Source organism: Hippoglossus stenolepis, chromosome 9, assembly GCF_022539355.2.
Source record: "Hippoglossus stenolepis isolate QCI-W04-F060 chromosome 9, HSTE1.2, whole genome shotgun sequence".
Taxonomy (NCBI): domain Eukaryota; kingdom Metazoa; phylum Chordata; class Actinopteri; order Pleuronectiformes; family Pleuronectidae; genus Hippoglossus; species Hippoglossus stenolepis.
Window position 1 is genome coordinate 26,845,718 of NC_061491.1, and position 12,982 is coordinate 26,858,699.

At 44.5% G+C, this 12,982-nt stretch overlaps 1 protein-coding gene across 1 annotated transcript; it reads left to right on the forward strand.

Annotated features, from left to right (window-relative positions):
- The first annotated feature begins 1,618 nt into the window (after positions 1-1,618).
- fgf5 (fibroblast growth factor 5) lies at positions 1,619-11,842 on the forward strand. The gene is made up of 3 exons (XM_035166732.2): positions 1,619-2,423; positions 4,928-5,031; positions 10,375-11,842. Exons 1-3 carry the CDS (start codon positions 2,210-2,212, stop codon positions 10,750-10,752), a joined length of 696 nt encoding a protein of 231 aa, XP_035022623.1. The 5' UTR covers positions 1,619-2,209; the 3' UTR covers positions 10,753-11,842.
- Positions 11,843-12,982: the final 1,140 nt, after the last annotated feature.

The window sequence follows — 12,982 nt, forward strand, 5'->3', positions numbered from 1 at the left end:
TCTCTGAGCTCCACTGGACACCAGAGCAGTGGTGTCATCCCGCTGGTGATTGAGACCTTGGCCCGGTCGGACGCTCCCTCAAAGTGCCCTCGACCCCTCAGATTGATCACCGTCTCCGGGCTCAGACATTTCAGGGCCGCGGCAGAACCTGCTGTCTGCCGTTTGCTTAGACTAAAAAGCTGCTAAAAGCTGGGATCAATCGGGCGGGAGAATCAATCAGGATCATCCGTGTTTATACGAGTGCGGAGGATTACCTCACTGTTACTGGAATGGCCTCACAGGAATGACTGGCCATTAGAACAGTGGGACTAAACACTGGCCCGCTGTTTACATAGAAGGTAATGTGGGCTCGGCCCCTGCTCTGTGTGCCAGAGACAATTAGGCCCCTACGCCGGCCGTAATCCACCGCCGGGCACGAGCTAATCAAATTCAAACATAGCTGGGCCCCTGAAAACAATGAGGGCAGGGATTACAATGAAAACACGTGAAGATAGAACATTTATTAACTTAATGCTGAACATGTGCTGCAGTTACCAACATTCAGAGAAAACAGCATCACGTGGATGTTTATAAAATATATATAACATGATATATAAAATAAGAAATAGATCTGTCGACTGAAATGCTGCAGGTTAGACCTCAGTGTGAACATATATGATAATGTGTGATTTTTATATGTCAGCTCAACTAAAGTGAAGCCGAAACATCTGGATCGACCTCTGGCTGCAGTATATAGGTCATAAACTCTGCCTCCTCCATGTTAGTATGGGACATGGACTAAACTAAAACTAAAATCCAAGTACACATCAAATGTTTCTTTCTTCAAAGATGGTTTCTGCCATTTTAGATAATTCTGATCAAGTGTTTCTGGTAAATTTGGTTTGTATTTGTTATTAGACTCTATAACAACGTGGTGAAACGTCGTGATTGACAGCTGAGACTGACTTGCCGACTTTTGCCGCCATCAAAACAAGATGGCGGCACCCGTGTCCAAGATATTTTGGCTTCTTTTTGTGTATAACAGCAGCAAGTGAATCATTGGCGTTCACAGGAAAACTTGTTTGTTTATCCAATGAACTATAAGAGAAGAAATCTAGAAACTGTAAAGAACTCTATCATCAACACATTAAGAACTGTGGCCATTACATTTGTAGATGTTTTATTTTGTCAGCAAATCAATTGTGTTTTTCTGCAAGTTATGTTTTTTTTATGTATGAAATGACAACTGATCACATACAACATCTTCCTCAAAGGCTCACAGGCAGGAATCAAACCTGTGACCTTATAACTACATGAAAGATTCAGATGATTAATTTACTTCTTCTCTCACGTAGAGTCAGTAAAGTCTCTTTCACAGGTCACACAACTGTTGCTGTTGCTGTTATAATAAAAATGTAAATGTTCATGAGATGATATAATAAATCCAGTGAGAGGAGGAACTCTTGGGGAATAAAGTAATACATAAATCAAAGTAATTAAAACACACACAAAATGCTGGTTCCTATTTATTTCTGATAAAATGATCCAAAATCTGATCAATTGTCTCCACAGCCACTACATGTCCACATGCACGAGCTTGGCAGACAGCTTGTGTAGTAAGCATGTGCACGTATCAGATGATAAGGTGGACTAAAGCCTATAAATACAGCGGAGTCTGAGCCTCAGTTTAAACTGTGCAGCTGCAACACCTGAGGATCTGAGCTCCCTGAACTCCTCCTGCGTTTTAACGCTTCGTTGTTCAGCTTCAACTCTCCAGTGAGCACGTGAGGCAACACATCAATCCTTCCTTCAATGCGCGGGATTGATTCGAGTCCTCGATCTGTGACAGCGATGTCTCCTCGTGCGTAAAATGCCGCGCGCAGTGCGTCCTGGCGCGGACGAGTCCTTGGAAAGTGCGCGGTGCGAGTGGCGCTCGCTTCACGCCCCGCGCTCGCGGCTCGATGCTGTGCAGGAGTGGCATCTCGGCGACAGAATCTGGATGAAAGCGCGTCCTTTAGAGCTCAGGCATGCATCGAGTAGTGAGATCATTGGCGTTATAAATATCCCCGTGCCAGCAGAACTACTCCAGCTCCTGCAGCCGGGGTAATGCCCACACACTGCACGCGTGAGGGTGTGCGCGCGTGTGCGCACGGTTTCTGGAGCCCGGACCTCGGGACGAGCGACGCCAACATGCGTGAAGTGGCCTAGCGAGCGTGTCCTCTGTGGAAGAATGAATGTTCCTCTCTACCTCTTGACCTTCGCTCACTTGGTTTGCGCCGCCGCCGCCGGAGAGGAGCGCGTCTCCCTGGAGAGCCAACTTCTGGAGGAGGGGATCCGCTCGGGACGCAGGACCTGCAGGCTCTACTGTCGGGTTGGCATCGGCTTCCATCTGCAGATTCATCCCGACGGCAGAGTCAACGGCAGCCATGCGCCCAACCAGCTGAGTAAGTCGTTCCCTTCCCCGGGTCTCACGGTGCAGCCACCGCGCGCCCTGCATGGCTGCTGAGTTACACGCATGGATCCGAGTGCGTCCCGCGGAGAGGACGCACTCGGATCACATTGTCTCTCTCTCATTGATTCCCCTCCTGCAGCCCTGTCTGTCTTTTTAAAATGTGATCCGCTGGAAGTTGAAACAATGATGATTTACGCACGAGGAGTGTGAGGAGCGCGCGGCCAAACTTAGGTCTCGACCCTGTGAGGTATGTGCACAGCGTCGTGCGGGTGAGCAGCCAAGTCCCGGTCCCTGGAGGTTTGCAGGTAGGACTATTTGTGGAAGTAACAGGTGCAGCAGCGGGGACACTGGACCAGGATGTGTTGGATTTCCAATCAGACCGATTGTCATCACAGCCACGCTGCTCCGCACACTGCAAGAAATATCTGGCTCAAAACTTAACCCCCCCCTCCCATCATCATGATTACAGAATATGTTGAAACTAGTTATTTGTTTTATGTGCAAATTCAATTATTTTAGTTTTTTTTTTAATTAAAAAGACCACAAAACAGTTAAAGAATAAGAATCGACGGAAATAACTTTTCCCTTGATGCAACATAAATGTGATATTTGAGTTATTTTGCAGTGTGAATAATTAATTTGATGCATTTCTCCAGGGTCCGATCCTTTAAGAGGCTTATCCTGACATCACAAATATGCACAACACACATTTCTATAGGAATTAATGTGTTATATGATTGATCAGCTTGTGCCTTATAGTAAAATTGAGGAAATGCAAACATAACTTGTGAATAAGAAAGAGATATTTGAGTATAAATGTTTTAAAATGAGGTAGATGACTATCAAAGACTTTTCAGGATATTTAAATTTAATTATTTATCTGTATTTCTAAGTTAAAAACACAAGATACCAACACTAAACTTCATTAAAAAACTCAGCTGGGTGTATTGGAATGAAGATTGTTCAGCATATACCTGTTTATAGAGCATCGTATAGTTATAAAAGGTATAAAAACATTTATGTAACACATATTTATGCATAATTTCAAATACAACATAGTTAAATACAAGTTACGACTATAGGCCTGTACGTGAATCTCGTCCTGTGCCGTCGGGGGACAAGACACCAGAGCCACAAATCAAAATTCAGTTCCTGCTGCACCATCAGATCCCTCATCGCTCTGTGAAAGTGCACTTGTGCCTCCATTTCATGGTCCCCCCTCAGAAGAGTTGTCAGGTTACACAGATTTCATCGCAACAGCCACGTGGGCTTCAGAGTCCTGCATGACAGCACCGGAGACGAGCAGGCGTCTTGGATCGGCAACATGCAGATTGTTTTACCGTCGCCCTGCATCAGCTCGTCTCAGATAGTCGTGGACACACAGTTTGCTAGAACAGTGATCTAGGAAAACAATTCTATTTCAGTTTAGTCACAGCAGCTCCCCCCCCCCTGTTTGCCCTTAGATAAATATACAACCTGTTGAATTTCAAAGTGTTTTTATGGCGTATGTTTGGTTTGTTGTGACAGATAAAGGTGGAGCAACCGTGACACATGGTTCAACAAAGGAGTCGTTAACATTTGTAGCAGATTTGATGTGGAGGGCGGATCAAAGAATTATTTCTTTTATATTTTGAGATAGGGTTTATTTAAGGGATTGATATCTAAGAGTGTGTGTAATTTGGGGCAGCTTGATTGAATGTAAGGGGCCTTGGTGGGCATATGTACTCATATGAGTGACATTCAAGTTATTTTATTGTATTTAGTTGTGTTCAATAACCCAAAGTAGGAAGGAAGAAGTCGTCCATCAGTTTCGTGTTCAGTGGACTGGTGACATTTTGTGAAGGGGCGGGAGATAACTCAAGAAAGAAGCCATTAAAGTTTGGAGCAGATCCGAGTTAATGGAGCAAATTCAGGATTCTTTCCCACTTTCTTAAATATGGCGAGTTAGGGCGTAAGTCAAGTGTGTTTCTGAACTTTCACCCAGTCTCTGTGGTTCAACCTGTCGACTTTCAGACCATGATCCTGTATCTCTGAGCTCCTGCTTCTGTCCCGTACGAGCAGGGTAGAGTTCCCCACTTCATTAACAGCCTGTCCTTACATATATAAACATCTTCGTGCACAGACTATCCCAGAATGTTTTCATCTCAAACACGATGGCTACAGAAAGTGTCCCTGTACGTGTTTTCATTACTGTTGCATGAGTTCATTTGAAAGCATTTAAAAACTTTTATTTGCTGGATCGTTAGGTTTAAGAAATGTATTCTGTTTGCATGAAGTTTTCATAAAGATTTAAATTCCTCATTGCTCGATTGATGTGTCCTCATAAACACTGTTGATCCTCATGAGCATGTCGTGAGATCAGAACAACTGAGCCGGCTCGACCGCAGTTCAGGTCACGTCCCACTCGACAAGAGACGAGAAACAGAAAATGACGAGTGCAGTAAACCTGTGAACCCCCCCCCCCCGGTCACCGGAGCGTGTTGTTTGTCCTCACAGGTGTCCTGGAGCTCTTTGCGGTTTCTCAGGGGGTCATTGGCATCAAAGGGGTCTTCAGTAACAGATTCCTGGCCATGAATAAAAGAGGACGGCTCCACGCCACCGTAAGTATCTCACTCACTTCACTCGCTGCTTCTGTTTGTCACCTCGTGCTCAGCACACACGGCTCATTCCGCTGACTGTGCACGACGACTGCACGTTGTTTTCAAGTGATTCTTAGATAACAAGCGTTAATTGAGATGTTGTCGTCCAATCGTGCTGCTGCAAAGGCTCCTGTGGTATTTCACTGTTTACAATGAACTTAAAATCAACTTTTTAACCTTAAAAAAGCAGCTTCGTTAAAATTAGTTTGAAGGTTCACAGACTGTGAATATGTAGATGTTTCCTCTTTTGATTCCCACTCCTCACCCTGAACGTCTGTTGTTGCTCTATGTAACTTTGGTGAGTGGGTAGTTCAACAGGAAAATGTCTGGAACATCCAGGTGAGGGTAGAGCAGCAGGACGCGGGACACGATGCATAAATTATGCCGTGGAAATCGCATTTAGAAACATCATCAACATCTCAACTTGCTGGCTGTGAACTTCCCAGACATTTTTCTTGCTGTCTTCTCACATCGGCACAACTCTGACATTTTCTGGATATTTCACCAGGGGGCCGACAGGAAACGTTTCCAGACAATGTCAGGAACAACTGACTTGAACATATGCTGGATTAAATGCGTTCCCAGATACATCCCCTCCAGAAAATGTCATGAAAAATGTCCAGACTTCAGTGCAGGTCTGTAAGCAGCTTTGGGGAATTTATCAATTATTGTTTCATATCGTTTATTTCTGACTTGTTACTTCTGACAGCAGCTCTCCACTGCAGGTCACCTTCATTTGGACCCATGAAACTGGTTTGTTCCGCCATCAAAACCATGTCCAGTGTAGCTATATTTGTTTTATTTATTCATTTCTGCAGCTCTGCATCTGTCCAGAATCCTCCCATCTGACACCAGCGTGTCATGCTGTAATCTTTAGCCTCAGTTTTGAAGATTTTTAAATCCCCCCCCAAACAAACAGTAAACCCAAATCTCCCGACGGCAGCTTGGTCTTGCTGCTGTAAGCAGTCTGGCCACTGTCGAGTCATCTGTGGGAGCCTTGGCAGGCGAGTAGATAGAAGCAGCTTCCTATTAGCATGTGCTAATGGGGGAAGCAGATTAAGTCCTATCTGGGAGTGCTGATAATATAGTGGAGTAGAGGAGTGAGCCCCAAAGTGAAAATCAATATGTGGAGTGAACAGTCCCAGAGAGCTGGAGAGTCAGTGAGCTGCTGCGGCTGTTAACGCTCCGCCACAGTTATTTATTCCCCCTCAGCTCCACGTATTGTTTCATGAAACCATATCAGCAGGGAGCGCTGTGGGGTTTCTTCATCCCAGCTAATTCTCAGGCGTCGCGTGTTAGAATCGACTCCACTGTGACCGGTGGTCGTCCGCCAGCAGAAACACATTCAGTCGTCACTGCAGCTTATATGAGCGAAGAGGAAAACTGCAAACTTTCTGAGGGTCAGAGCACATCACGAACTGGATTCACACATGAACTGAGACAACGTGGGCCCGGATAATAAGAGAAAACAAAGCAAAAACAGCAAACTGAGGGATATCGCCTAAAACCTGATCGTTTTCGTTCTGCTGGAAGTTTGTTCTCTCTAAATCGTGTCTCATCTGCCCTCGTGTCCTGTTCCACAGTCAAAAGGTCAAAAACAAAAGTCCAGCTCTCCACGTCCACGTCCTTATGCTCCACTTGTTGTATCTGCGTCACAAAGTCAATCAGCAAACTCAGGTCGATGCTGTTATTGCCTCCACCAAGGAGGTTTTGTTCATGTCTGTGTTTCTCTGCTCGTCTGTAAATTAGCAGGATTAGACAATGGACAGATTACCACAAAGGATGGAGTATGGGTCAGGCAAGGACCCATTAAATTGTGGTGGCGGTCCGTTATGAGTGTGTGAAACCAAATCAAAATCTGGATCTAATGAATTAAAATGTAGGGACTGGGAGGTTATGCACTGTATTGAGTAACATTCGAGTTTTCTGGAACTGAAATCAAACAAATCCTCAGTTAAAAACCTCATGTCGTCCTTGAGTTGAGATTCTTGGACAAACAAAACTGTGTCGTATAATACTCTCCAAGCTCATAGGTTCTGTGCAGTAGAGCTTTCACTGTGAGAGACTGGTTCTCTGCAGTTAGAGTTTATTTTGACCTCTGGAGAGATATTTTCATTTGTCTAACAAGACCTCAGTTCTGTGGCTCCTGCTTTACGCTGCTGCTTCGCTGCCTTGCTGATTTGGGGCGGATGCAGAACCTGGAGTTCCACAGAGAGGCCTGAGCTTGCGCCGGGTGTCAGGTGACATCCTGAACCTTATCTTGTTGCATCGTCCGTCATATTTAGATGTTTCCTCGGTGGCAGTTTACTGGCTGAGCGATGGCGGAAGAGTCTGATCCTCTTTGCTCTGCGTGACCTTCTCAGCAAGACATCCCAAACATAATCTTTTGAGGGGTCACGGGGTCACGTGCACTGAGTGACAGGTGGACGACGTTAAGGAGAGAGACAGAAATGTTCCTCAGCTCCACGTTCTGGTGGAGTATCATGTCGGGGTGTGATCAGATCACATGACGTGTCTTGAGGGAATTTCTTCAAGTTTGGCACCAACATTCACTTGGACTCAAAGATCACATGATTAGAATGTGGAGGTCACTGTGACTTGTGAACGCTTTATCTCACGAACGTCTGAAGAGAATCATTCAAAGTTTTAGACGAATGTTCACTCGGAGATGAACTGGATAGTTTTCAGTGCTCATGCACAGAGACTGAAACTGCACTGATTGGCTGAGGAATACGACTGCAGGGCACTAGTTCCAGTTCTGGAGTTCAGCAGAATATCTCGACAAATACTTGATGGATTGTCATGAAGTTTAGTGCAGATGTTCACGGTACCCAGAGGATAAACCCAACAAACTGTGACGATACTCAAGCATCGATTTGCCTTCACAGAATGCTTCCTGGGCGTTTATAGGAAAGGTTTTATATAGAATGTTAAGTTCCATTACTACGAAACTAGTCCCTAAAGTTTATGCTCATCAGATGAGAGTCATGAGTTTTGGTCTTAGTCTAAAGTCTCATATTTTTGTGTTATTTGAATCTGTTCATCTTGGTGGTAAGAATAAAGACGGACACAGTGATGGAGAGAAATATTATTTGAGAAGGAGGGGGTGAAAAAAAAAAAGTAAGTCATCAGAAACTTTCCACCTCTGCCCCTCCATACAGCGGCTAAACCCGGGGATCATGGGAAAGGTCCCTTTAAAAGAGTGTGACCAATCCAGCAGGGCAAGAGCTAGGTTAAACAGCTGTACACGCATTATGATTTTAACAATCAGATCTCTGGAATCTGGCAGCAGCCATTAAATCCTATGAAACACAGCAGGCCCCAAATCTTCTTCCTGGTATGCATGCTTGTGTGTATGTGTGTGAGTACGTTGGTGTATGCTCCGATGGACTTGTTTAGAAATGTGTAATTCTCCGACTGGTACCAGAGCCGGTATGTTGCTCAAACGCAGCGTTCTGTTAAATCACGTCAATCCACCCGTAGCGGTGACTCCGGAGTTCCAATCATCTTTAAAGACAACAGCCCAAAGGGAACAGTTGGTCACTTTGAATAACTTAAGACGTTTGTACTTTCCTGCGGCGGCTGCGGACACGCTCTCTCCGGTGACTGGCATGTTTACCAAACGCTGTAATGGCATCATTTTCTGCTATGCTGCACTCGTTAGCAAAGCAGAACAGTTTGTTTTGTTTCAGAATGGCAGGAGGTTACACGAGGAAGCTGTGCTGCGGCCGGGGAGCCAGGCATCCCTGGGTACATGTCAGAGTTTCCCACTGCAGATATTTTTAGGCAGGAAACGGGGACATTAGAAGTATGCTAAATAATCTAAATCTAAATAATCACTGTCGGCTCTTCAGAATCAGAGCTTTCTGGTAATGGCAGAGAGGTTACAGGATCATAAAGGACCCAGTTGAAACTTCATCCCCCCCACCACATTTCTGGCGTCTAAAAAAATTCTCTTGCTTTCCAAGATGGACAGTCCAAACAGGGACGTGAGAGTAATTCAGGGTTTGAACCTCATTTATCACTTAGTCCACAACTGTCATCACAGCAGCATCACAACATTCCTCTGAGGAGAAACTGTACCAAAGCATGCGCCGTTATCCCCATTAGTAGAATTCATCACAGTTTGCCCCCGTGTGTGACAGCAGCCTCTGCTCCACGCTGCATTCTGGCTTAAACGGACGGAAAGCGACGCCATCGACTGCAGCTTCCACTCTTTCATTTATATATTTTTTTGTCCGAGCGATGAAGTGGTTTTCATGTAGAGAAAAAACAAAGTCTATCAATGTGTTGAACTCTGAATTGAAAACACAACTGAACGCTGGATTTTACCCATGATCCTCTGCTTCCTGAACCAGAAGAGCAGCTGCTGTAACAAATCCACCAAACTCTGTTCAGAATTCCTCATATTTTAAGAGTTTTCCTGCTGAATATTGGAGATAAACTCAGGTTTTTTAATAACTTCTGAGTCTTTTTAACTAATCCACAGTTCAGCTTCACTCTTCAACTGGAGCTGATTGTGACAGTTGAGATCGAACCCACTCACCAGAGTTACAGAGAACAGACGTTCAGGGTGAAGAGTGGGAATGTAAGAGGCGCCCGACAGGTCACCTGCCGTTAATCAGGCATCGCCGTGTGCCGAGGGTCGATAATCGTTGACATGCTGTGTTATCAGGGAGAGCCATTAACCACTGACACGACAAAATCATCTACTGGACAAAACTGTGATGTGACGAACAAAGCGATCAACAGCCTGTGTGTGTGTGTGTGTGTGTGTGTGTGTGTGTGTGTGTGTGTGTGTGTGTGTGTGTGTGTGTTTCTTTGCAGATGAAGTTAATACAGCACTGTAATGAGCTTTGACGAGTACAAAGGAGACTCTGCTGCTGTCAGTCAGAGCATCTCTGTGATAAGGGAAGTTATTTAGACGACTTTGAAACCCACCCCCCCCACCCGAGCTCAGTTATTCTGGAGCAGATCACAATCAGAGGGTGTTATGTTGCCTCGCCGTTGTTCTGGTTAGGAAGCAACTGCAGGCTGTTCCAACATTTTCCCCATCATGAATGCAGTTTTACTTATATTACATATATGTAACAGCTCTGGATCATCGATATTTCCTTTTAACTTTGGGCCTAACATAAAGTTCGGATTCCTTTCTCACCTCATCCTCACAGATTTTATACACAGGTCTTTTTTAATAAATCACAAATTGTCTCATGACTGATCTAAGACACGTTTCTGTATTTGTATCCCCATTAAATCAGAGACACACCTGTCAATTTTTTTTATGTTTCCCCTCTTTTGTAGGAAGGGTTCACAGAAGACTGCAAGTTCAGGGAACGTTTCCAGGAGAACAGCTACAACACGTACGCCTCAGTGATCCACCGGAACCACAGGACTGGTCGCGAGTGGTTTGTGGCCCTCAACAAGAGAGGGAAAGCTAAAATGGGCTCGAGTCCGCGGGTCAAATCCCAGCACGTCTCCACCCACTTCTTACCAAGGGTCGACCTGCACGACAAGGGCGAGCGAGGCTTCACCATCACAGACCGGAGCAAAGAGAGGAGGAAATCCCCGCCGCCGCCACCGGCTCCACCCAAACCTGTAGCGGCGAAGGCTAACGTCCACGCAGGAGCAGCTCAGAGACGGACGCAAGTCAAATACTGGCCCAAGTACCGGTTTGGATAGCCATCACAAAGTTCTGCTCAGTTTGTGGGATGTAAGGTTCAGAGACATTGGACCTAAAACAATTGGACGTCACCCAAAAAACTGACGATGGTCATTTATCACATTCAAAACATTCCGGGTAAAAAAAAAAGGGCTGTCAGGTACAAGTGCAGAGTTTGACTTTGATCAAGCTTTGATCACAGTTGTGTTTTCGTTCCTCTTTAGTCAATGATGCCCTGTGCTGTTTTGTGTTATAAGTTGTGTACATGATGGAGACTTAATCTGTGCCCCACGAAATCCACAAGTATCTGCGTTTTGAAATGGTTCTGTGCTGTTCTGCTGTCTTGAATGGAAATGTCCCACTGAGGCATGTTTTTTTTCTTCTTTTGCTTAAAAGTGGGTCATCAAGGGAGAGCAGGGTTGAGTCTTTCAGGGTTTTCCCCCCACAGATTTATTTTATTTCCACAATTCCTTGTGATGAAAACATAAATAGGTGGAAGAAATGAATGGCAATGTAGCAGAAGACAGCAAACATGTCTTCAGAGCCTCATTATATCAACTATCGGCTAATACAGAACTAGTAAAATCAAAAAAATCTCACAATGTCAAAGAAAGCGATTCAATAATTCCTGGATTGACCAATTTCTCCAGATCAGCTCCAAAACTGAATGGGTTCTCTATTGGTCCATGTCCCGTCCTTCAGCCTAGTTTCATTGCAAACAAACAAACCTTTATTAGAAGGGAGGCAAAAAACCTAATTGTTAAATTCTATTTCAGATCTGATCACTGAAAAATAATATCACAAGTATATGTTCTCCCTGCTGGTTGAAAGATAAATGATGTGATAAATTTAACTCCGTCTCAAACCTGGCTTGAAAAGCTCTTCAAACATGTCTCCCACCGACCAACTGTCCCTTCGCTAACAGCGGATTTGTGACAATCAACATGAAAACGAAGACCGGTTCCCTGGAGACACCCTCCTCCTCCTCTTCCTGGACAGCTGTGAGGGATCAAGGAGAAAACTGTCCGTCAAAACCGTCATTTTGGAGACCGGCTGTCCCTTGCAAAAATCTGGAGTCACGACCTTGTGGCATTCCAAGAGGAGCGTACAACCCCCACAGGGATAAAGATGCAGAGAAAGAGCGGGCCTGTGTTTTAGGGAAGGTTTGAGCTGTAGGTGTATCGGATGGCAAACAGCCGGGGAAAGACCAGGAACCCAACGTACGAGGAAAGACAGAGTCTAAACCGTAAAATCAACGCTGTCTTTAGTTCATTGTTTGACATACAGAAGCTTGCGTTACTGAGAAATTCAAATTAATCATATATGGCACAACCTGTGTTTTAACCTTTGGATTTTAATAATACAAAAATCATCTGTACACCTTTTATTAGGGCCCGAGCACCGACAGGGTGAAGGCTCTATTGCTTTTCGTTCAATTATTCAGGGTTGTTGTAAAGTGGCTCAACAGCTCCACCTAAAACGCAGCAATTCTGTCGGGTTTAAACCGATCTTCACTAAATTTGGTAATCACGTGTATCATGATGCAACAGGAAGTCGGCCATCTTGGCTCAACTTGTGTTATTTCATGCACGGCTGGGCGTTTCTTTGATATATTCTTTTATAGCTTATTCTTATCCTTTGATGACATAGAAGACTCATCAGCCAAAGATGAAGACATGTAGGAGAGCTGTATTCCAGGACACACCCACAACTCCAGCTTGATCCTGTAGAACATAGTCTAGGTCCTCAGCGTCACAGATTACAGACTCAGAATCAGTTTCCTCCTCGTCTTCCTCATCCTATTCTTCTTCATAGATCATCTTTATGAACATTTAACCGTGAGTCTGAAATGATTGTGACCAGCCATACTAAGACTCTGGACATATACAAAATCAAAAGCATATTTTCAAATGCATATCAATCAGTCTATTAAGTATTTACTGTTATATTTTTAGTTTTATTTTGTTGATCTAGCTATGGTTAGCTAGCCAGAAAAGCTAGCAAGCTAACAGCTAGTTAGTATTGTACATATTTCTCTTTCTTACTAGTAAAATAAGACTTACATGCATCAGATGTGCAGAAGCAGCTGTGTGCAACAATGGCAGGTGTTCCGTAGTGAATACAAACTGTGCGATGAACAAAATGCACACAACACGGAGCCATTTTGCCCCCAGTCCCTGTTCGCCCTCCTCCGAGGCCGCATTACGTCCCGAGATATATATATACATATACATAACACACAGCCATAAA